This window comes from Bicyclus anynana, chromosome 25 (genome assembly GCF_947172395.1).
Source record: "Bicyclus anynana chromosome 25, ilBicAnyn1.1, whole genome shotgun sequence".
Lineage (NCBI taxonomy): Eukaryota > Metazoa > Arthropoda > Insecta > Lepidoptera > Nymphalidae > Bicyclus > Bicyclus anynana.
In genome coordinates this window covers 435,953-461,482 of record NC_069107.1, presented here as the reverse complement: position 1 = coordinate 461,482, position 25,530 = coordinate 435,953, and the positions used below count along the sequence as shown (strand labels likewise).

At 39.3% G+C, this 25,530-nt stretch overlaps 2 protein-coding genes across 2 annotated transcripts; both read left to right on the top strand.

Annotated features, from left to right (window-relative positions):
* The first annotated feature begins 2,206 nt into the window (after nucleotides 1-2,206).
* On the top strand, nucleotides 2,207-10,681 carry LOC112056978 (collagen alpha-2(VIII) chain-like). The gene is made up of 8 exons (XM_052889416.1): nucleotides 2,207-2,427; nucleotides 5,197-5,418; nucleotides 5,666-5,782; nucleotides 6,086-6,181; nucleotides 6,668-6,892; nucleotides 7,944-8,060; nucleotides 9,444-9,680; nucleotides 10,517-10,681. The coding sequence occupies exons 1-8, from the start codon at nucleotides 2,359-2,361 to the stop codon at nucleotides 10,679-10,681; spliced, it is 1,248 nt and encodes a 415-aa protein (XP_052745376.1). The 5' UTR covers nucleotides 2,207-2,358.
* Nucleotides 10,682-12,803: 2,122 nt separating this feature from the next.
* On the top strand, nucleotides 12,804-20,440 carry LOC112056979 (trypsin-7-like). Its single transcript, XM_052889415.1, has 6 exons — nucleotides 12,804-12,825; nucleotides 13,779-13,918; nucleotides 15,425-15,552; nucleotides 16,257-16,512; nucleotides 17,984-18,133; nucleotides 18,892-20,440. Exons 1-6 carry the CDS (start codon nucleotides 12,804-12,806, stop codon nucleotides 19,042-19,044), a joined length of 849 nt encoding a protein of 282 aa, XP_052745375.1. The 3' UTR covers nucleotides 19,045-20,440.
* The last annotated feature ends 5,090 nt before the right edge of the window (nucleotides 20,441-25,530 follow it).

Below are 25,530 nucleotides of genomic sequence, written 5' to 3'. Positions count from 1 at the left end.
TAAATAAAAAAAAACCGGTCCAGCCATTTACGAGATAGCCCAAACAAACCAACAGACAAAAACTACAAGAATAAAATTATTATAACAGCGTTTTCCGTGATTTCCCTGCGCCTCGAACTCCGTAACGTTATAAAAACGTCAGACCCCTCTGCCCGGGGGTCGTAAACCGGTCGCTTACCCCGCTATACCCCGGTTTTGTTCAAAACTGTCAGAATCAATTTCTTATCACAATCCGTTTACATTTTATCGGTACTATAGATTGTTGATCATCAGCCAATTGGTCGATCTATTGGTTTGGGCTCTCTCATTACAAGATGCAGTATTTAGAACTACTCCTCAGAAAAAAGAATTAGTATAAATCTTAATAATCGACGTCTTAAAAAAAACTAACTATTACTTACATTTAAATTTAATCAATATGAAATATACTTGACACGAAATAGACATACGAAGCGTTAACTACACTCCATCTCCTCGGGGGCAGTTAATTTTGCAGTCTAGGTTGGTAGGTATATTTCCTGCATATTACCTGCCCCCAAGGCAGTAGTGTACCTAGTGTCTAGGTTGAAGGGGTGTGTATTTCTTTTTACACGAGGTCCAAAAACACTCGCGTCATAAAGCACCGCACAAAGTTTGTTTGTCCCAATGACGAACAAAATGTACGCGATTACAAGGGTGACTCGGCAGCGCCCAATATCCATACGCAGTCCACCTCAGATTATACAATTCCGGAACAGAGTCAAAATACGGAAAACAAAACCCAAAATTGGCTACACCAACGCGCCAGTCCGGCGAGCAAAATAAACGTTAACACGCTCCGAGCACAAAGTCGCGACAAGACTACACGGCGTAGATTTGACCCGCAAACCGCCTCAAAAACGCGCGCGTTTTCGTCCTAGGCCGGCGTCCAAAACAATCAAATGAGCGTAGTCGCGCTTTCAGTGCAAATTGGCAACCGACTGCGGGCATTAAAAAAAATCCACCACGCATGCATAGTGATGTCACGTAGTGATGTCTGCAGCTAGCGGCGATGAATGCAGCGAGGGACCCGCGTAAACATTAGCTTCAGTTTCCCATTTTATTCTTTGAATCTTCTGAATTTGACTTGAGTTGTTGTCGGATCGGAACGATGTAAACGGGGCCGTTCAGGCACTATCAGTTATGTACTGATAAGGAGCGTTTTGTTCGAGCCGCTCGTAAACTGAAAAGGTTTTCAATAAACGATGAAAAACTATCATAATATGCTAATACCGGGCTCGGCTCCGTTTTATGGCACGGCACGTCCAGAGGCTTTCAGAATCGTACTTGTATGGGTGTTGCCGAATACTAGCATATGCACGCGACGTCGATCGCACGAAATTCAGTTATTCACAAATCCCGCGGGAACCATGAACTTTTTACCTGGAATAAAAAATACCTTACTTACTTAAATACTTGAAGTAAATGAATTTTGAATTTTAAATTTGAATGTTGAAAATTACAGCCGAGGTGGTATTGCCAGCTCGAGCCGAAGGCGAGAGCTTTAAGGAAGCAGAGGCTGTAACTATCAAAGCGCATGTATGACATACGACGTTTTATAACACATTCATATCCATCGGCTGATATAATGATGATGTTGATGAAATATAGTGCAGAAGAAGTAATAGTGCTCAACAGTGAGCTGAATTTGGGTTGTTAATGATGAACCAACAATAAAGTAAAATAAAATAACAAGTAAAATAAATAAGGCGACCATGGCGCTTCGTTGCGATCTCTTGCAAGCTGGAATTTGGAAAAAAACTGGGGTAAATAAAAAACGGCGAAGGGAACGTTTGTTGTATCGGAGTACACTTAAATATTTAATTTATTCTGTTTTTAGATAATTATTTTAAAATTTCAACTTTCTTACTATCATGGTTCATGACACAGCCTGCTGACAGACGGACGTACGGAGAGCGGAGTCTCAGTAATAGAGTTCTAGGGACCCTAGGGAGTTAAGGACCCTAGGATTAAAAAAAAAACTCATCCAATAAGCCCACGCGCCTCTGACGGCTTGACATCTGATAAAGTTGATCGTGTGTAGGTCGCGATGTACACGACATCATGCAAAACGTGATCAACAGACCATCAGTTGTCACGGATATCGAGCCGTTAGCGTTACAGGCATGGTACTTATCGGATGGTGGATGGCAAACATTATATTATAATCAGTCACCGAGAGTGGGTCGTGTTACCAAGCCGTGAGAGGCAGTCACTCCACAAAAAACAACAAAAACCGACTGATAATTTTTAGTATAAAAACATATTTGCTAGCATATATAATCACGCAGTTTGCTAGCCGAAACCGTTATTTTAACTTTCGAATTGCAGAAAATACAAATGAGGTTATTTATGTACATAATAGTTTTCAAGTTGGTGGTCGCCACCCGAAGGGAAATTTGGTTAAAAGTGAGTAATATTTTTTAAATCACAATTTTTACGACGAAAGTTTCTTTTTAAATGAGTGTGTGAGCTGAGCTTTGTTCATAGATACGAGTAAGTAGCTTATTTATGTGAGAAGTTTCATAGCTATGAACATAAGATCAGATATGAATTAGAAGCAATTCTTGCGCGAGTGGCGCAGGGGTTAGTGGCGCAGGGGGTAGTGACCCTATCTGCATCCTACGCCGAATGGTTAGATTCTCATTACTGCACAAATGTTTTTCAAAATTGACTACGCTCATGAGGAATAATAATTGTAACCATTCACGACTCGTTTCACTCACAGTAACCTTATCTTAAGTGTTCGAGTATTTGATAAACCACAGTTGAAGATTTTTTAATATTTAAAAGAAATACATTTACACTTCCCGCAAATTAGCAAAATTGAGCTCATACGTTGTTTCTTGATATTCGTCAAATTTTGTTGTGGGGCTTATAATAAGAAATACTTGTACCCAAAGTCCCAAACATAATAACACACATGTTACCAAATATATTTTATATTTTATCATACACTTTATTTGTACACCATAAAACAAAGAAACACAATATTACGAACAAGAAACAAATAAGAAAATAAGAAGTAGGATACGAAAAGGCTGCCTTATCACTTCATTTTAATTTTTCAAATCGAACCAGTAGTTCCTTAGATTAGCGTGTTCAACCAAACAAACAAACTCTTCAGCTTTAGAATATTTGTCTAATGAAAAATAATATACACACTATTACTAAAGAGTACATCAGATAATAATTAAATTAGATATTTTAGAATATATTCATACATATATTATATCAACTTGCATTAAATAAATAAAAACAGTCGGTTTAATGAATTAACATAATTCTATTTCACAGCTTTTTTGAATATGTTAATGATTTGGAGTGTTGAATATTTATTAGATTCATTCATCATTATCAACCCATATTCGGCTCACTACTGAGCTCGAGTCTCCTCTCAGAATGAGAGGGGTCAATTGTCCACCACGCCGGCCCAATGCGGATTGACAGACTTCACACACGCAGAGAATTAAGAAAATTCTCTAGTATGCACGTTTCCTCACGATGTTTTCCTTCGCCGTTTGAGACACGTGATATTTAATTTCTTAAAATGCACACAACTGCAAAGTTGGAGGTGCATGCCCTGGACCGGATTCTAACCCAGAGGTCATATCCACTGGGCTTTCACGGCTCTTATTTAAATGTAATTAGATTCATTAAAATGTAATTATGTCAACTATTTACCGCTTACATTATACCTATATAGCCAAACGGCGGTAGCAAAGTTGTAAACTTCGTAAGTATCTATAATTCATAAGCTATTTTAGTATGCACAATACCAACAAGTAAATATGATTAACACAACTATACGCTTACTTTGGTGCCTATATAAATATATTATTTATAAATTTTATTAGTAACATTCAGCTTTTCTTCATTATCTATACTAATATATGAGTATAAAGCTGAAGAGTTTGTTTGTTTGATTGAAAGACTTAATCTCAGGAACTACTCGTCCGATTTAAAAAAATATTTCAGTGATAGATAGTCCATTTATCGAGCAAGGCTATAGGCTATATATTATCCCCATTTTCCTACGGGAACGGGAACCACGCGGGTAAAACCGCGCGGCGTCAGCTAGTGATTGGTAAAATCTGTGACACAAAAATTGTCCTTCTCTTTCAAGATAAATGACGATTGTAGGTCAGCAGTTTATCAATTCCGTCTTGTTTATTATCTATCACTAGCTTGAGAGCAAAATATGTAATGAAAATATAATAAATGTTGTGTTAGTTTTTTCATTTTATAGATTTAGTCAATTTATTTTAATATACGCCTATTTACGAGTTTATTCGTACCACATATATACTTAACTATATTTATCTATATTAATAATTTCGTCAACAGGGTACGGTAGACTCGATCGAAACTTTACCTGAATAATAAAACATAAAAAATAAAGATTACGAATCGATATCATACTAATATACCTATCTAGTCCAGTAATCATAGGCATTTTAAACTCTGGAGAAAAAGTCTTACTGAGCTGAATTTTTGTACCGCCTTTATTACGATGTTATTATGTACAAAGGTCAAAAGGTCACGAAAATAATGTTTTTCAAATATTTCGCGACCAATCTCGGAGGTCAATAAAAGTAATTATAAAAATTGTTGAAAACAGTTAATTTTACAGAAAAACTATAAAATACATTATTTTAGACAATTTTACGAGAAACAATCTTTATAGTGACCTCTATTAACCTTCGAGCAATAGGTCGCGAAATATTTGCAACAAACTGATTTTCGTGACCTTTTGACCTTTGTAACTTTTCTGGGCGACACGATATCGATGTCGATTTTTCACAGCTTTTTAATAACACCGTATTAAAGGTGTACACAAAAATTCAGCTCACTACGTTTTTTTTCCCAGGTTGAGGCTTAAAATGCCGAAAATTACTGGACTATGACAGTTTCATCACATTTTATCGGAACACTAAATCGCTTGGCGATAGGATTTGTGGGTAGGGTGGTAACTAAATACAGCCAATACCTCCTACCATACCAGACCAAATGAGAGAATGTAAAATCCCGAGACTCCTCCAGATCCTCGACTGCGCCAGAGAGATCTTCAAAAGTCTCTGACTATCTATCTAAGTCTACACTCACACATGCATTCTTCATCCTTTCACTATTTTTTTTTTATTTGATCATACAAGAAACTTTATTTATTTGTCACAGGGACTACCCGGTTATTATGGAATTCCAGGTCCACCTGGACCAATCGGTCAGAAAGGGGATAAAGGCGAAGCGGGAATATCAATGATTGAAGGTGAAGACATGCCAGGATACCCTGGGCCCCCGGGTCAAACAGGTGTGCCGGGTTTATCCGGCGATAAAGGTAACCGAGGTGTCCAAGGTTTTCCAGGTGAAAACGATTTCTGCAGATGTCATTGCAACAGTGTAAGTTAAAAATTCGTAACATAATGTTCTAATTCACTCGTAATATTGGTCAACTATGTATGGATTGTAACATTCGTTTCCTCAGAATGTATACAGTCCACCCACTCTCAATAGTAATCTCAATATATAGTAAATATAATAATAACGAGACAAGTGCAACTCGTGTACAGAAAGTTTCAAATGATGTTTATTTGATTCTGATGTTTTTTTTATTCTGACAACTAAATAAATAAAAATTGTGGACCAGGCTGGGACAGAATACGAAGAGGACATAATTTGGCGCCGACGTCGCTCATTAGCCGCTCGCGCCTGCGCCGCCCCGGGCTGCTGTGAGCCCGAATGCTTCGCCCGGAGGCGTCGCCAAGTAAGTTATCTCTGTTACATTTGAAGGATGCAAACAGGACCCATCCCTGCGCCGACATCGCTCATCAGCCGCTCGCGTCTGCGCCGCCCCGGGCTGCTGTGAGCCCGAATGCTTCGCCCGGAGGCGTCGCCGAGTAAGTTATCTCTGTTACATTTGAAGGATGCAAACAGGACCCATCCCTGCGCCGACGTCGCTCATCAGCCGCTCGCGCCTGCGCCGCCCCGGGCTGCTGTGAGCCCGAATGCTTCGCTCGGAGGCGTCGCCGAGTAAGTTATCTCTGTTACACTTGAAGGATGCAAACAGGACCCATCCCTGCGCCGACGTCGCTCATCAGCCGCTCGCGCCTGCGCCGCCCCGGGCTGCTGTGAGCCCGAATGCTTCGCCCGGAGGCGTCGCCGAGTAAGTTATCTCTGTTACACTTGAAGGATGCAAACAGGACCCATCCCTGCGCCGACGTCGCTCATAAGCCGCTCGTATGTATCAATATATTCATTAATAATATGAACCACTTTTTAACCCTTTAAAGGTAGAATTTTAATAATATAAAATTGAAAAATTTGAAATACACCCGAAGGTGATGAATTTATCAATTACACTCTCAATCAAGTCATCAATATTCTTTTTCAGTGCGCATTCATTTGAGACTCCATTTGAGTACATTTGCAGACATTCGATAATTCTTTCCCAATTTCAGCCCCCAGAACTTTTAAACATTTTAACCGATTTTCATCAAACATGTCCAAGAGCACTTGCACATAAGTCAATTATCATACAAGAGAAACTAAAATGAAATCGCTTTATCCGTTGGGAGCTATGGTGCAACGTTAAACTAATAATAACCCACTTTTTGCGTCGGGAGTTAAAAATATTTGAATTGTATTGCAGGAATCGAGTACCTTAATTGGACCGCCAGGTTACCCAGGTCGTCCAGGTCAGAAAGGCTTAAAAGGCGAACAAGGTTGGCCAGGAGTTGTTTATAGGGGATTACCTGGTAGCAAGGGTCTCCAAGGGCTGAAAGGAGTGGTTGGCCCTCCTGGTAGAAGAGGTCCACGAGGTGATCAAGGTCTGAAAGGTCTTCCTGGAATCTGCCAATATGAATATTACTGCGAGGTATCGTCTATTATTATACTATATTGATTACTTAACATTGTGGTATGGAACAGTTGCATTTTAATACGAGTAGATGGCTCACGTTGCAAGCAGGTTTCTAATTTATTTTATAACACATCTGCTCGTAAAGTATCTATTATTTCAACAATTTTAATATTGTAAAGTAAAATGCACATGTGCTGTAATGTAATATAAAACCTTTATCATCCGTCTATTAACGAACGGTAGTTTTTTAAGCCTTAGCAAAAAGTTTTTATGTTAGAAAAGTGCTCAACATTTTATGAATAAAGTTAACTTTGTGAGATAAAATATAATAAATAAACATTTAATTATTTCATTTTAATAATTATGACAATGACAACCATTTATCTGTCACAAAAACACAAAAATACTAATTTACTTTAGTAGTAATACTTGCTGTTTTTGGTGCATTTACCTAAAAACGCTATCTGTGTAAATTTGTAAAAATAACAAGCGTGTCAAAATATCATCAAATGGAAAACAGACAGATGTAAATTAAATTTCAGAAACTGTGTTCAAAGTGTGTTTCCTCGCAAATGTGTTATAAAACCTCGTATGACATACGCGCGCTTTGCGTACATCCTTTGCTTCCTTACTATAGCTCTCGCCTTCGGCTCGAGCTGCAATATCGCCTCGGCTGTAATTTTCAACTTGCCGCACTTATATCATAATGTACTATTGTATTCAATATACCAGGCTAATAGTGTAAACCGTAGAGCGCCGCTTTTTTCCGCGCTCATAAAAAATAATCAATCGACTAAAGACTTTGTAAATCAATCATGCCCAGTGCCATGCAAGTTTGCTTATTTTAGTAGCTGGCTAGCTTTGACTACATTAATGCAACATTGATTGTAAAAACTAAAAAAAAACGCTTTTGTATTTCAAAATCACCAATAGAAATCTAAATTATCAAAAAGTAAAATTTTATCTCCCACAGGAATGAGGACCGTGAGGTTCTGTTTGTCGAAGTTTATTTGTCGTGGTTTTATTTGATTCTGACTTTACCTTATAAATAAAAATTGTGGACCAGGCTGGGACAGAATACGAAGAGGACGAAATTCTGCGCCCACGTCGTTCATCACCCTTTCGCGCCTGTGCCGCCCTGGGCTGCTGTGAGCCCGAATGCTTCGCCCGGAGGAGTCGCCGAGTAAGTTATCTCTGTTACACTTGAATGACGCAGAGACGAGTCATCCCTGCGTCGACGTCGCTCATCAGCCGCTCGCGCCTGCGCCGCCCCGGGCTGCTGTGAGCCCGAATGCTTCGCCCGGAGGAGTCGCCGAGTAAGTTATCTCTGTTACACTGGAATGACGCAGAGACGAGTCATCCCTGCGTCGACGTCGCTCATCAGCCGCTCGCGCCTGCGCCGCCCCGGGCTGCTGTGAGCCCGAATGCTTCGCCCGGAGGAGTCGCCGAGTAAGTTATCTCTGTTACACTGGAATGACGCAGAGACGAGTCATCCCTGCGTCGACGTCGCTCATCAGCCGCTCGCGCCTGCGCCGCCCCGGGCTGCTGTGAGCCCGAATGCTTCGCCCGGAGGAGTCGCCGAGTAAGTTATCTCTGTTACACTGGAATGACGCAGAGACGAGTCATCCCTGCGTCGACGTCGCTCATCAGCCGCTCGCGCCTGCGCCGCCCCGGGCTGCTGTGAGCCCGAATGCTTCGCCCGGAGGAGTCGCCGAGTAAGTTATCTCTGTTACACTGGAATGACGCAGAGACGAGTCATCCCTGCGTCGACGTCGCTCATCAGCCGCTCGCGCCTGCGCCGCCCCGGGCTGCTGTGAGCCCGAATGCTTCGCCCGGAGGAGTCGCCGAGTAAGTTATCTCTGTTACACTGGAATGACGCAGAGACGAGTCATCCCTGCGTCGACGTCGCTCATCAGCCGCTCGCGCCTGCGCCGCCCCGGGCTGCTGTGAGCCCGAATGCTTCGCCCGGAGGAGTCGCCGAGTAAGTTATCTCTATTACACGTCAACAATACAAATTTATCAAGCTAAAACACAAGGTAGCTACTGAGAACCGATTAGGAGTACCCTTAGCTGTCCTTCGTCTTCAACATCAACAAACCCCTAATGCAGTCACAACCCATCTAAGTAGAAAGTTCTCATCAATATAAATTAATCAAGCCCAAACAAAATGTAATTGCTGTAAATCGTTAATTTTAATTCTAGTTGCTTCAAATACTTAATTTAACAAACGCAATAGCTGTCTCTGCGATTTTTGAAAGTTCCCCTCGATTTCTGCAGGATTTCATCATCAGATCCTGACATGAAAGAAATGGGACCACCTCAAAAGGATGCCTTTCGAAACAAAAAAAAATTTTCTAAATCGGTTTGCAAATGACGGAAATATCGCTGAACATACATACAGCTGAACGTAGAACCTCCTCCTTTTTGGAAGTCGAATTTATTTAAACAGTAAATAATTAAAACCCAATAACATGAAAATCTGATTCTAATATTATCACAATAATTAACGTAGATTTTGCTAACCGATCTAATAACTCACTCGCTGACATATATGTTTATTTCGCAGGATGTCGAACGTGAACGGTATAGAGGTTCACCGGGACTTGATGGTCTTGGTAACATAGGATTACCCGGTTTGAAAGGAGAACGAGGAGAACGAGGACTACTAGGATACTTCGACTCACAGGGTGACTTTGGTGATGAGGGTGAAATGGGGGATCCGGGTTTTCCGGGCCCGAAAGGTTTGCCTGGTCCAATGGGTCCTAGAGGTGAACCTGGAATTTGTGGACGCGAATGTTGCAAGGTTAGAAATGTAACGTAACGTAAAAAACTTGATTATAGCTAATTAGACTAAACCATTATGAAAAAAAATTGTAGATACACTTACTATTTTTTTTTAATTAGTAGATACACCTACTTATACTCGTAACTAATAATTTTATAGACACAAACTCTCCGGAGGTTCATCTATAGGTACTGATATTGTACAGAGAATACTTTATTGTATATTTTTTGCATTGTATAGTAATCTGAAACTACTGAACTGATTTCAAAAATTACATGACTGGTGTGAAGCTACACAACACTTTATCCTCGTATTCCTACGGGAACCAGATAACACGTGGCTGAAATCACGCAACGTCTGCTATAGTTAATAAAATAAATGATATTAAGTTATTTTTTTAAATCCATAATTGAAGTTTTTTGAAATGAGAGTAGATACAAAAAATCCTACTTCCTACTAATATTACAAACGCGAAAGTTTGTATGGATGTTTGTTACTCTATAACGCCGCTCCTACTGAAGCGATTTACCTGAAATTTGGTATGGAAATAGATTTAACTCTGTATTAACACATAAGCTTTTTATCCCGAAAATCTATTGTTTCCCGAGATTTGCGAAAACTGATAATTTGATGATATGAATGTTTGTTACTCTGTCACGCCTCAACTACTGAACCGAATTAGCTGAAATTTGGTATTAAGATATATTATAGCTTGGATTAACACATAGACTACTTTTTATCCCGGAAAAATCCATGGTTCCCGAGTAATTTGTGAAAAACTAAATTCCACGCGGATGAAGTCGCGGGCGTCCACTAGTTACACATAAATTTACCAGTGTACGTACTTCCCGCAGGGGTCCATGAGTCGCGATGATAAAGGTGCCAGAGTAGACGTCAGAGCCGCCGCTACTGAGGACAAGAGGAACTCTGAAGAGGAATCAGAAACTCGTTACAAGTTAAATGTTGAAATTACTTTGCAAAATAGGACGCTTACATTTTCTAAATACACAATTATATAAAAATATTTATATTATATAATTTTTTATTAATCTCTCTCTCAATGGCCCTGTGGTTAGTACCGACTGTCATACATATATTTTACGTAACTTTAACTGCCTGATGTTATATAGCCTATGACGTTCCTCAATAATTAATATTTAACACAAAAATATATTTTTAATTCACACATTTGATTTTTGAGATTAGCGAGTTGAACAAAACAAACGTACAATCTCCTCAGTTTTATAAATTAGTATACCTAGACATAGTCATTGGTGATTGCCATTCCCGAACAATACAGATAAAAGACTGTCAAAAAAGTAATTAAATCCTTTATAGTCATTACTGTTACTGCTTTTGTATGAAAAAAATATGGGCAATAAAATTCAATGAACAAATGACAGCGTTACGTTTTTGTGCGCAACCTATTCTGCGCACCTTTTTTGTTTTTGTGCGCACCTTTCACCGTGCGCTGCCGCTAACTGCGTGTTCATGCGTGTGGACGGGCAGGCGCTCCCGCCGCGGCCTGCTGCTCCTCGGTTGAGCACCTTTCACTTTTCAGGCGTGTGTATTAAGACGTAATGTGTGCCGCGGGGCAACATACACTTATTTAGACAGTCGATCTGAAAGAGTGAAAATAAATACCAATAAAATTATGCGTTTATTCCAAAAGTTATTAGACTTTATGTGGCATTCTCCTGAAATATTTTAATATTGGTTAATAAATGACGAATTTATGAGGTAAGTAACAAACATTTAAAAAAAAAATTCGAATCGAATTTGCGTTCGGCTGTTTGGAATTTTTTATTTTATGTATATCCAGCGATAATTCCGTCATTTATGGACCGATTTTATTTGATTATTTTTTAGTGATAGATATGGTACAATTTCATTAACACAAAGTCAGTCTGTTAATGGTTTAAATTAGCTATCCGTATCAGCAACCGTGACCATACGATTGGTTCTGTACATTAGTTATAGCTCCGCTTCAGGACGCGATACGAGTACGAACAGTCCTTATCTGGTGCAGGTGGAGATGTGTTGTTTTGTGTGTGTTGTGCTACTGAGCGTGCTTAGCTGTGTGTCTAATAATGAAGGTGTGTTTTATGAAATAGTTGTGCATCATTTGATCCCATTACTGTGGCAATCATAGATTTTATAATTGAGATATGTCACTAGCGCGTCAAAACTGAGGCGAACAAAAGCGGCTAAAGCGGACCGGACGATAACTCACTCACTCACTGTATTCACTGACTCACTACTTAATTTCTACATCTCTATCACTATTTCACTATGTTTAACAAACGGAAGACGACTATCCATTTCAAAGACGCGATTACATCTCATTTGCTCAACTAGCAGACTACAGTGGAGGCAGGGTGCCCTCACTATGTCAAGCGTACCGGCTACGCGCTATTTTTGCGGGTACTGACGCGTTGGTATTGGACGCGTGTCGCATGATCAACCTTTTACAGCCTTATTTATTTAGACAGTAAATAATTAAATCCCAATTACATGAAAACCTGATTCTAATATTATCACAATAATTAACGTAGATTTTGCTAACCGATCAAATAACTCACTCGCTGACATATTTTTATTCACTAAGAAACATACTTTTATTAAGCAACCAAATCCTTATTTATTTTATCATCTCCATATTATACTTTTATGGAGAGGTAGCCGTGATAGCCCAGTGGATTTGACCTCTGCTTTTGATTCCGGGGGGTGTGAGTTCGAACCGGTCCGGGTCATGTACCTCCAACTTTTCAGTTGTATGCATTTTAAGAAATTAAATATCACGTGTCAAACGGTGAAGGAAAAACATCCTGAAGAAACCTGCATATCAGAGAATTTTTTTAGTCCTGCGCGTGTGCCAATCCGCATTGGGCTACCGTGGTGGACTATTGGCCTAACGCCTCTCATTTTGAGAGGAGACTCGAGCTCAGCAGTGAGCCGAATAAGGGTTGATAACGATACTTTTATACGGGGATATACCTTGGGTTACATGGGCCAGGGGTCATTCCCCTTTCCGCAATAAAAGCTAAGTTTTATACAAACAATATTGTATTGGAATTTGGAATAGAAATCGAATAAATCACGCTCAGATCACGGTCGGCGCTGTGTGCAGCTCAATCAATCATGCCTACAGCCATCAGTTACTGTATTTACATTACATCAATACTCACTGACGAGCGCCGAGAGGCTTACTGGTGAGATCGTCCGCCTCTGGAACACGAGGTCCCACGTACAAGTTAAACTAATTGCTGTTATTACTTAATTTAATCTAATTAATTAATTATTGAATTTGCTTAAGAATCCTCCATTGTTTCTGTAGAGGTGTGTAAAGAGCATTTTTCATTAAGTACAAGTTTCACAAAAAAAATAGTTGATATTTTTATAAAATTGTCGTTTTAGTTTTAGCCTCCTACTTGGTTGATGTATGATATAAGATTTATAAGTGTGGAAGTCTGCCAATAGTTATAAGGCCAGCGTGGTGGACTATTAGTCTAACCCCTGTCAGAGGAGACTCGTGCTCAACAGTAAGCCAAATATGGAATGATAAAGATGATGATGGTTTAGCGCCGCCTCCCAATTGAGCAGTAGATAGCGCATAGATACAATGCTATATGTAATTTTTTTGTTTTATTTAAATCGATTGATTTTTTTTAATTATAATTTTTTCTAACATTATTTTAGTAGTTTTTCTACTTCAATTGAATTGTTCTACTTGTTACACATTTTTCTGTATTGGTTATTTCTCTCTTGAGCAATATTTCGTCGTTATCAACCCATATTCGGCTCACTGCTGAGCTCGAGCCTCCTCGCAGAATGAGAGGGGTTAGGCCAATAGTCCACCACGCTGGCCCAATGCGGATTGGCAGACTTCACACACGCAGAGAATTAAGAAAATTCTTTGGTATGCACGTTTCCTCACGATGTTTTCCTTCACCTTTTGACACGTGATATTTAATTTCTTAAAACGCACAAAAGTGAAAAGTTGGAGGTGCATGCCCCGGACCGGATTCGAACCCGCACCCTCCGGTATCGGAGGCAGAGGTCATATCCACTGGGCTATCACGGCTATTGAGTAATATTTAAGTGGTAACTTTTCAGTGAAGGCCCCGAAAGGACTCCTGACTCCCAACTGTGTGGAAAACTACTACCAGCTTCTAGTGAAGAAAACAGTTCCTCTGCGACACTACAAATACTACCACGAGATACTCACCGAAGATACTCCTTTTTCTACTATTAATGTAAGATATAGAAAGCCTTTTTTAATCTATCGTCGAGAAATGCCTCGTTGGTCGTTAGCCGTTGACGTTGACGGCCTCCGTGGCGCAGTGGTATGCGCGGTGGATTTACAAGACCTAGGTCCTGGGTTCGATCCCCGCTTTTCTTAATTGGTCCAGGTCTTGGTGGGAGGCTTTGGCCGTGGCTAGTTACCACCCTACCGACAAAGACATACCGCCAAGCGATTTAGCGTTCCGGTACGATGTCGTGTAGAAACCGATAGGGGTGTGGATTCTCATCCTCCTCCTAACAAGTTAGCCCGCTTCGATCTTAGATTGCATCATCACTTACCATCCGGTGAGATTGTAATCAAGGGCTAACTTGTAAGAATAAAAAACACACCTGTGTTTCAGACGAAGTTTCGGGTTTTAGTTAAAATTATCAGCCCGGAGTTGGGAAGTTGGTGGTTAAACACCCCGTGCCTAGTAGAGTACGTTAAACATTCGGTCTCGGTCATTTATTTATTAAAATTTTTAACAATGTTATACATACAAAATAATACACAAAACACTATTAAATTATTTATAAAAAAAAATACCGTCCCGCAGCCCGAGCAAGCAACCGGTTAAGTGACCAAGCAACCGGCCTTGTTCATTATTATAAACATCTAATAGTGGTCATTAATTTATTTAACATTGTCACCAGCCAACCTGCGTTGGAATAGCGTGATCTAAGCTTCATATCCTTCTACAGTAAGGGGCCTTTAAAATAGGCAGGTAATGATGATCAACGGGCATTTATCGTCAAGGATGCAAGTGGCGATAATACACAGAATACAAGCTCCTAGGAATATTAGCCAAATATCTTCGATGTGATCTGTGAATTGTCGCATTAGTCGTTAAGACCACAGAACAGACAACGTTAAAAGCTAACGCTTTTAGCAATAGAAGTGGCGCTGGTTTCTATACAAAGAATTGACACTTTATAAATCTAGTTACCTCTTATATCTGTGGTCAAGACTGTGGAGTTTATTAGTAGTTTATTCATTGCGGCAGTAAGAATTTATAATAAGTTACCAAAAGAAATTAGGAAAGAAAAGGATATAAATTACTTTAAAAATAATTTATATAAATACCTAACTCAACAGGCATTCTACAGTGTAAATGAGTATTTAAGTTGATATTATTGTTATTTTCATACATATTTTAATTGTAAAGATGTAAATTTTAAATGGTGAAATTGTCATTTGAATCATTAAATACTTAATAAATAATTTGCATGCCTAATTGGCAAGATACATTTACTATCTACATCTACCGACCACCTGTATAAATAAGGCATGTATCTGCAAAGAAATAAATTGATTGATTGATTGAGTGAGTGGTGCGACAATTATAGCCCAAATGTTACGTCTATTTCAGTACAGTCCTTTATGTATCACACTTCATGACATGGGTGAGCAAGATCCCCCGCGCCTTACCCGAGCAAGGAGGCCTGCCTGCTTATGTACTATCTAGTACTATTTTCAGATTCGCTGGAGAATCGTGGGAGGGGAGAAGATCTCAATAGAGGATGCTCCTTACCAGGTCATGTACGGGAAATACTGTGGGGGGGCTCTGCTGGCGCCTCACTGGGTCATCACGGCAGCGCACTGTAAGTAAGTACCATATTCTATTCCGTAGCGTTGTCCCGCTTAAGTTCGTTGATGACACTCTCATGATGTACAGGCGACGAGGGGGAAGGACTTCGCGGGTGTGAAATCCGATAAGTCCACATTGTAGCGGCTTGACATCCGATAAAACTGATCGTGTGTGGTCGCAATCTGCATGACATCATGTCACGGATGTCAAGTGCTGCAGGCACGTGGGTTTATTGGATGGCTAGCATTAGTGGTTATCCGTGTAAAAACCAAGTTTGCTGCCTAGTATAAGAAATAACTACATTTGTCTATCTTAGAATATAATACCCCCACAACCTCACAAACTTTACCTCTCTATACAGGGTGCTTGGGAGTATTCCCCATAACTTCAAGGTGTTTTTAAAAAATAAAAAACGATTCCATACAAATTAATTCAAATAATTCCGACTATCCATAACACACGCCTTTATCTATCCTTGCATTTTAAAATACGCAAAACTTGGCTACGCCATAATTATAAGGATGCATAAAGGGACACATAATTTAAAATCTATTTACAAAACAAATATTATTTACCCCAAAAATATAAATTGCAGAATTTTTAATTTAATTTCCGGTAAAGAATACAACCCCAGAGATAATACTCCCGAGCACCCTGTATAATATAAACGAAAGTCTGGCTATTATAGGCTCTCACTGTATCAGCTTAATTTGAGTTTCAGAACAAGGGAGCAATATGTTTACGCCGGTTCAACCCTTCGCAGCGAGGTGTTACCCTACCGTATCTGCGCCCACTTCATTCACCCTCAGTGGAACACCTCCAACCTCCACTCCCACGACTATGACTACCAGCTTCTGCTACTGGAAACCCCTATCCCAGTCAGCGGTGTCGCTAGACCCATTGCCATTGGGTCGAGGAATGACGTCAGAGCGGGGGTCATGACTGCGATTAGTGGATGGGGACATTTAGTTTATAAAGTAAGTCATCATCATCGCTACACTGTAGTGCTGTTTATCGTCGTTATCAACCCATATACGGTTCATTGCTGAGCTCGAGTCTCCTTTCAGAATGAGAGGGGTTAGGCCAATAGTCCACGCTGGCCCAATGCGGATTGGCAAGTGCTGTTGAATGAATGAATGAAATATACTTTATTGTACACCAAAAATAATAATAACAGGCAAGAAATTTACTTAAAAACTAATGTACAATTGGCGGCCTTATCGCTAATGAGCGATCTCTTCCAGACAACCAATCGAAAAAAGAGAAAATAAATACAAGGAATAATGCATAATGACGGGTGTACACATAAAAAGAGAAGTAGAAGATATATTACACTTAGATAATAATATATAAAATCAAAATCAATATATTTATATATATATATGAACACATACAAATATACATACATACCTACCAACAATTACATATATTCCTACATAAATAAGGATACTTACAAATAAATATATATATATATATATAAATAACATAAGCATACATACGAAAATTTTATTTAAATAATTTAGATGTAAAAAGTAAGAAACAAGACAACATCAACAATTATTTAAACATGAACAAATAAATAAAATCATTTAAACGAAAATAAATACGGAATGATAAAAAGGTCAAGGAGGAAAGAAGTGCATATTTACCAGTTGTTTGAAAGAAGCTAGAGATTGCGCACGCCGAGCCTCGAGAGGTAAGGAATTCCAGAGGCGAGCAGCTTTTACAGAGAATGAGTGCTGTTTATAGAAGGATGGAAATGTAGCTTAGTCCCTTTAGTCTTTTAACCAGACAGTCATCGTTAAGTAAGACTAAACATTTTTATTCAAAGTATCAATAGGTATAAGTACTAATTATTAATTTGACTTTAACCTAAACTTAACTAAGATAGAGACATAGTCCAATAACTTAATCTTACTCGTTTGCCACATACTACACGATTCGCGTGGGAAGTAGGCAGAGAAGTCGTCCAACCGTATTTTATGCCGCTCGTCCTGCCCACCGCTCCTAATTTTCGCTGCGTATAAAGCATTTTTTGGCCGCGGCATTAGATTATAACTGACTATTAGGGTGCTTTTCCACCAAAGATGTGCTACGCTACGTTGCTGTAGAGGGGTTTGATATCCACCAATCATATTCATTGGTGCACATAGCTTAGCACTGGTGGAAACGGATTCAACTAAGATATGTTTTATATGGAAGGATGCGTGCTATGGATGCCTGCTTTGGGCCGTAGCGAGTGGGTAGTTATGTGGATTGCAGGATTCCTATACAGTGCATCTTCCTCACACAGCTACATAGCTTAGTATTGGTGGAAACGGTAACATATTTTCAAAGCGTAGATTTTACATATTCGCAGCACAGTTACATAGCTAATCTCTGGTGGAAAAGTACCCTTAGTTTATGTAAACTTGTTCGTAAAATAAATATTGAAAGAAATGTGTTTAGAAGAGCACAATGCAAGACATCCTCCACCGAGTGACGGTGCCGGTCATGGATCAGGAGGAGTGTCGCGCCATGCCGGCCGGGAACTACGACAAGATCACGCCCAGGATGTTCTGCGCAGGATACGTCAACGGCACCAAGGACTCGTGTCAGGTGAGAGAGTAGGTCAGATGTCTTCAAGACCTTCCTAGTAGTTGAGCATGCTTCACAGCAGCTTTTTAGTATTTATCTTTAATCAAAGAACAAACTATAGTCAGACTCTACAGATAAAAGGGAGTGGAATAGATAGAATAAGGAGCCTAGTTTACGATAATAAAGGGTGAATTATTGTGGCTACTGTCTTGTGTTAGCTGTGACGTCATACGGGTCTCAACTGAAAATCAGCGCCGTGTATTATGTTTGTATATAGCGCGGCATATGCTGAGCTTTCCACCCTTTCTTTTAAAGCCAAGCGATTTAGCGTTTCGCGTGTAGCATGTAGGATCCGAAAGAGGGTGTGGATTTTCATTTTTCTCCTAACAAGTTAGCCCGCTTGCATCTTAGATTGCATCATAACTTACCATCAGGACAGATTGTAGTCAAGGGCTAATTTTTAAAGAATAAAAAAAAATATATTATTATAAATGCAAAATTCTATTTGTCTGTTACCTTTTTACGGCTAAACTACTGAATCGATTTGTATGAAATTTGGTATAGAGATAAAATAGACCTTGGTGCAAAACATACGCTACTTTTTCCCGGAAAATTCCGGTGCCCACGGGGTTAAGAAAAACAGATTTCACGTGAACAGAGTTGTGGGCGTCCGCTAGCTTAGCATAATTGCTATATTTTTTATTATATTTTAAAATAGGTTAATCAAGATACAAATTCTACTAGTCAAGGAATAGCTATAATTTTCTTTTTATTTGCAGGGTGACTCAGGTGGTCCCGTGGTAGCCAACGCCAGGCTGATCGGGCTGGTGTCGTACGGCGTGGGGTGCGCCGCGCCGCGCCAGCCGGGGGTCTACGCCAATGTACCCCTGGCCCGACAGTGGATCAGATCTGTCACCAACCTTCCGCTTTAGGGGCTGTGGAATCTTCTTCCTCAGTAATCAACTTCTCTTTGTAGAATAAGGTCGCCTTCCTCAATTATATATTTGTCGGCGGAGCAGACTAAATACAACTTCAGATAACGGAGAAGCCGTAGCCTCAGAGCAGGTTCTAAGCTTTACGTGTCAAGGATGGCAGTTACACAAAGTAACACTTTCAATCATCACCGAATCGATCGCTTAACTTACTACTATAGTTCTACCCTCTAACTACAATATTGATCAAGTACAGCGCTGATACTATCACATATAAGCCAGGGTCATCTATCATAGGGCAGGTAGTCAAGCACGAGCGGATTTCAGACTTGCAACTGATGGCAGTTGGGTTAGGGGCCCTTTTACAACGTACGTAGGGAAAACGGAAGCTGGCAGGGCGTTTCATACATTTGCAGTGTGTATAAGAAATGATAAACCAAACCGCTGAGTACGTGTCTATAGGGGACATCGACGTAGCGATTTCCAGCTAAATAAAGGTAATATATTGTCAAAGGGACGAGACCAAACCGTTCCCGAGCATACTGCCTGACATATATCTTGTAAAATATCGATAGATGGCAACCTTATTCCTAAAATTAATAAAAAATGACGTCATCGCAAATTTTCCACAATTGCAATTGACAGCGGAACAAATAAATTCATACAAATGTTGTATGATCGTCGTTTGTATTGTCACAAGTGACACACTGTCGGTGCAGATAAAAGTTGATTTTTCTTATGACACACATTTTTCCCATTCACATATTCAGGCCCTGTCGTACCGCCGACACTAACTGGAAACATACGGCTGGATATTGCGCTTTTGATCCATTTTAATAATATTATTGTTCAAATCCGGGCCGGGATATACACCTACAACTTTTCAGTTGTATGCATTTTAAGAAATTAAATATCACTTAAACGGTGATGGAAAAACATCGAGAGGAAACCTGCATACCAGAGAATTTCCTTAATTCTCTGCGTGTGTGAAGTCTGCCAATCCGCATTGGGCCAGCGTGGTGACTATTGGCCTAACCCCTCTCATTTTGAGTGCAGACTTGAGTTTAGCAGTGAACCGAATATAGGTTGATAATGATGATGATGATGATTAATGGTAAAGTTAGTGGGCAGGAATAAGTTAGCCCGCCAACGCGCATTGGAACATCGTGTTGGGTAAACTCCATATCCCATCAAATTTATGGAGAGAGGTCCGGTTATGTAGTGGTCTGTTATATGAAATGCAATGCATCTTACACTATATCCCTCTAAAGTACCCCAGATAAAGTAATGTAATATTATGTGTAACAACTAAATTAATTATGTAGGTATAAATAAGTTTAATGTAAGAAAATATATATTATAAATTGATAATATGTAGTTTAGTATATACTCGCAGATATGGTTGATAATATAAATAAATTATTTAATTTAAAATATGTTTATTTTATATTTCAATAACTTTTTGTGCTGTGTGTTTTCATTGAATTCTTGACAGCTCTACGATAAAGAGTCGGACTCAACACAAAAAAGTCATGAATTCAATTTCTGCTCAATGCACTATTTTAACATCTACTCCTTAAACAGTCTTTCGGACTATTTGTAGATCAACTTGGATATTTTTCGTTGTTAAAACATATTAGCAAATATTATTTTTCACAAAATAACTGAAAAAACATTTTTTCAGTTATTTTGGGGGTTTTATTACGATGTTTTTAAGATGATAAGTTTTACTTTATTGCAATAAACTAAAGATTTAAAATCGCATGGCAAAAACATTTTGAATTAATAAAGCGCATATTGTTGGTTTGCAAAAAACAAAAACAAAATAATAATTTACAAAAAAAAAGAACGATTTAATAACATTAAAGGGATACGAAATCAACAGACTATAATATTTTTTTTAAACCAGCTTTTTTACGAACGAAATAAACGCGCGTTTCGCGCAACAATTCTCACCTGTGTATTCCGGCCTTCAATCTGCATTCAAGTCGTCACCGCGCGAGTGTTTTCCGAGCGTTTTCGCCGCGAACAGCACTTCGTATGCGGAAACGTGACCATGATTTATTTACAGAGAGTGCGGAGAGTGGGACGTCTCTCTCTCTCTACACTTTTATTTATCTACGCGATTGTGATTCGACAATGCGAATGAAATATCGCCTGTCGGAAAACGATTTTCGTTAAGGCTGACTACACCGCAGCGTTGTTAACCATGTTTTTTTATTCCATTTCGTTTTCGGTTTTGAATCACGAGTCCCTGGGTTCGAATCCAGTGGCGGGGGATGTGATCCTGAGTTTATGTTTCTTTTAAAATATTTGGTTGCTGTGTTGATTGTGGTGCTATACCGTGCTTCGGGGAGCACGTTAAGCCATCAGTCCATTCCCGCGGCCCACCAGTTCACCGGTCCACCAGTTAACCGATCCACCAGTTCATCGGTCCACCAGCTGGCCGATCCACCAGTTCACCGGTCCACCAGTTGACCGGTCCACCAGTTCACTGGTCCACCAGTTCACCGGTCCACCAACTGACCGGTCCATCAGTTCAGCGGTCTACCAGTTGACCGATCCACCTTTCACCGGTCCACCAGTTCACCAATCCACCAGCTGACCGATCTACCAGTTCACCGGTCCACCAGTTGATCGGTCCACCAGTTACCGGTCCACGGGTCATTATGATTAAAATCTGCTAGAGATCAATGTATTTATAAACATACTTAGCTTGCTCTCCGATGAACTCAGGTATAACTTCCTATTTCCAGACATTGAAAAAAAAAACCTTAGCATTCCTCAACCTGACCCGTCCGACATGAATCCAGAACCTCATAATTCCAAATCAACTACGCCAACTATTGCGCCAACGAGGCAGCCAAGTAATAGCAAAATGAAATTGAAAAGGAGTTTCAGCGGCTCCCATAAAGCCTTCAATGTGCACTATTTACGTGATTTATAAAGCCTCCATTTAAACAGTGGCGTTAGAAAACTTTTTAATATATTACACCTGAAATAATGGCTTTGTTTCCCAAACGCGTTCTCGGATTTACAGGCGCGATAAATATGGTTATATAACGCACTAGCAGTCAGCCCACGGTTTCACCCACGTACTTTAAATTTCCATGAGAAAATATGGGTTTAAAATATGGCCCTCCTATGGTCATATGTTCCTGGCTGATAATATATTGATTGGTGAAATATTTTTTTTAACCGTTGCAGTAGTTTCGGAACCTATTCGTAATAAACAAACAAACAAATGATCATAATATCTTGCCTCTTTATTCCTGATTTAGATATTATTATTCTGAGATTCAACATAGAAACCGATTTGTTTGAAGGTGGTTAAAGTTTGTTAACGAAAACGAGTACCCTTAATATTTTTTTGAGACTGTATCTCTTAAAAGTAATCCCAAAACGAACTTGATTACTTCGTGAAAGTCAAAAGTCTTCCTCAAATTAAAATTTATAATCTATGCATGAGAATCTATAATAATCTATAGTCTATAGAATATCGAGATACAGTAGAATAGAAAAAGAATATCACCATCAATCTTTGAATATTGCTTTTTGCTGTCAGCGATGTTGCAGTTCACGTGAATTTTTTTGGTACACTTTATAAAAATACTGAAAATTAAAAAATCACTGAACTGAACACTGGTTCGATTCTCGCCCACTGTACTATTATTATACTCGCTCCTAGCACAATCTTTCCAACTAAAAATTATGGTGGGGAATAATTGTCTTATTTAAGACTTGCGGACTCCCGAGACTTCATCCACGTAAAGTTTGTTTTCCAACAAATACTTATATGACCTGTTCTACGCCGTCTCGTCTCTTACCCATCCACGACCAGTCAGGTCCCGACCTGTCCTATCCATTCACACTTGGCTAGTATATTTTTATAAATTTTGAGTAAATCGTATTCATATAGACCTCCAAACTTGGTTTCTGAACCGATTTTATTATACAAACAGTGAAAACTTTAGTCAAATCGGCTCGGTCGATTCTGCGTTGATCGTATCCAAATTAATGATGGAACAGACACGGTTCGTCTAAAATTGTATCATGTGTATTTAAATATTTTTTCTTAATATTAAAAAAAAAAATATTTTTTACTACTACTATAATAAGAATATTTTAAACTTAAATGTGACTTTAGTTTTGACCTTATACCACTCAACTAATCAATGGAATATCATGCAATTTAGCATACCGGTTTTTGGAATACAATACAATACTTCGTGTGCGACAGCACTGTATCCATAAAGCACTGGTTCCGAGGACTAAAATAAAAAGTCAATCAATCGATTATTTATTTGCGTAAACCTATTTGATTTATGTAAATAAATGATTGATTGTTTCAATGACAATGACACATGACAAATACGTGCGTATACCGGTAATTTAAAAAGTGTCGTAATTCCGAGTTGCCCCGCAACTCAAATACGTAAATTCCCCGGCACGAATACGCAGCGACCCCCGAGGGGCCAGAACCGGGACCCTGGCCCCGGGGGCCAGACTTGCGGCTAAATTAAAAACTTCCATCATAATGACCCTTACCCGTCGTTATTGCTTTAAAATCGGTATACCGCGCTACGAAATATCGCTACAATTTACTCAATTTATATTTATATTTTTACTTTGTTAATATCTAATACTAGCGGACTCCCGTGTCTTCGTTCGTGAGAAAATCAATTTCTTTCATTGTACGTAATAACTTTTTTGAAGATAAAATTCTCGTAGGTATAATAACTAGCTATCATTAAAATATAGATGTATTTTATGAACTTTTTGATGTATAAGTTAAAAAGAAGAATTCTATAAATATTTCACCGTGCATGTTTTGGTTATATATACGTGCAACTCATATTTATTGTTGACTTTACCGCGAACGCACATACATACGGGCTTACTTGAAAGAAGTACAAGTTTTCTCGGTTTATACGCGACATCGTACCGGAACGCTGAATCGCTTGGTGTACATATTTGCTGGTATGGGTATATGATACATATTTTAGGCCGATGACATCGGCTGGCTGTAGAAAATATTAAATCCTTTACCAACCGGAGCTTTAAATCGAACCTAGGACTTCTATGCTAAGAACCACAGCACCACTAAGTACACCACAGAGGTCGACAGATCCATACGCGCGTCGACAGTAATTGATGCTAACAATTCCAATCCGAACCATTTCAAATACAAACAGAACGTTTTAACGAAGTTTGTCGATACACAAAAAATCAATTATAATCGAATAATATTAAAAAGCGATGCGCGCAAACACCGGGCTCCATATCCGGATGAAACGGTTATCCGGGATGTTCCAATCAGTAAAAACAAAACGAACATGCAATGATCTTAATGCATCGCCTCCCGTGGGGGGGAGGGGGAGGCGGCGCTTATTTTAGGAATCCGCGGGGAAATATGGAAATTGGAGTTCCACTTGTCGCGGCATCCGAAAATATTACTTCTCGGCGAACTTCGTGTCGTTTCGGAAAATTACAATACCCACATTATTACTCATTTCATTTTACCGAAATAATTTTTTGTCCTTTAGACTAAACTAGCATATGATCGCGACTTTGTTTGCGTGCAATTTGTTTTTCGAATCCCATGGGAATCATAGATTTTTCCGGGATAAAAAGTAACTTATGTTCTGTTCCTTAACGATAAAGATGCTTGGAGGCCGTTAGATCAGCTTCCACCTTCACACAGGAAGTAAAACTATAAGAAATGTAAACAGTAATTGTTATCAATTGTAAATTATAATACTGTATGACTTTTTCAAAAGAGCAACTGTTGAGTTTCTTGCCGATCTTCTCAGCAGAACCTGCCTTCCGAACCGGTGGTAGAATCTTTACAAATAGTCAACTGACGTGTCAAAAATGCTTGTAAACTGAGCCTACTTGAAATAAATGATTTTTGATTTTGATTTGATTTGATTTTGATTTTGTTTCAAGACCAAGTTTATCTTTATAACACAGTTAATTCAGTTCACTTATAGCCATGAAATAGTAACAGATAGACAGAGCACTGAACTGCCAATAATTTAAATATACTAAACACTATCGAATAGAAGCAGACGTTACTTTACAGAAATGCATTATAAACAATGACTAATTGATTGACTTTGTTTTTATCCGCAAAAAATACAACCGACAAATCTAAGCGACAATGTCACCCGGATCCGAAAAAAAACATTAGAAGATCGTATCCGATCGTAGAGCACGTGATAGCCTAGTGGATATGACCACTGCCTCCGATTGCGCAGGGTGTGTGTTCGAATCCGGTCCGGAATGCACCTCCAACTTTTCAGTTATGTGCATTTTTAGAAATTAAATTTCACGTGACTCAAACGGTGATTCAAAACATCGTGAGGAAACCTGCATACCAGAGAATTTTCTTAATTCTCTGCGTGTGTGAAGTCTGCCAATCCACATTGGGCCAGCGTGGTAGACTATTGGCCTAACCCCTCTCATTCTGAGAGGAGACTCGAG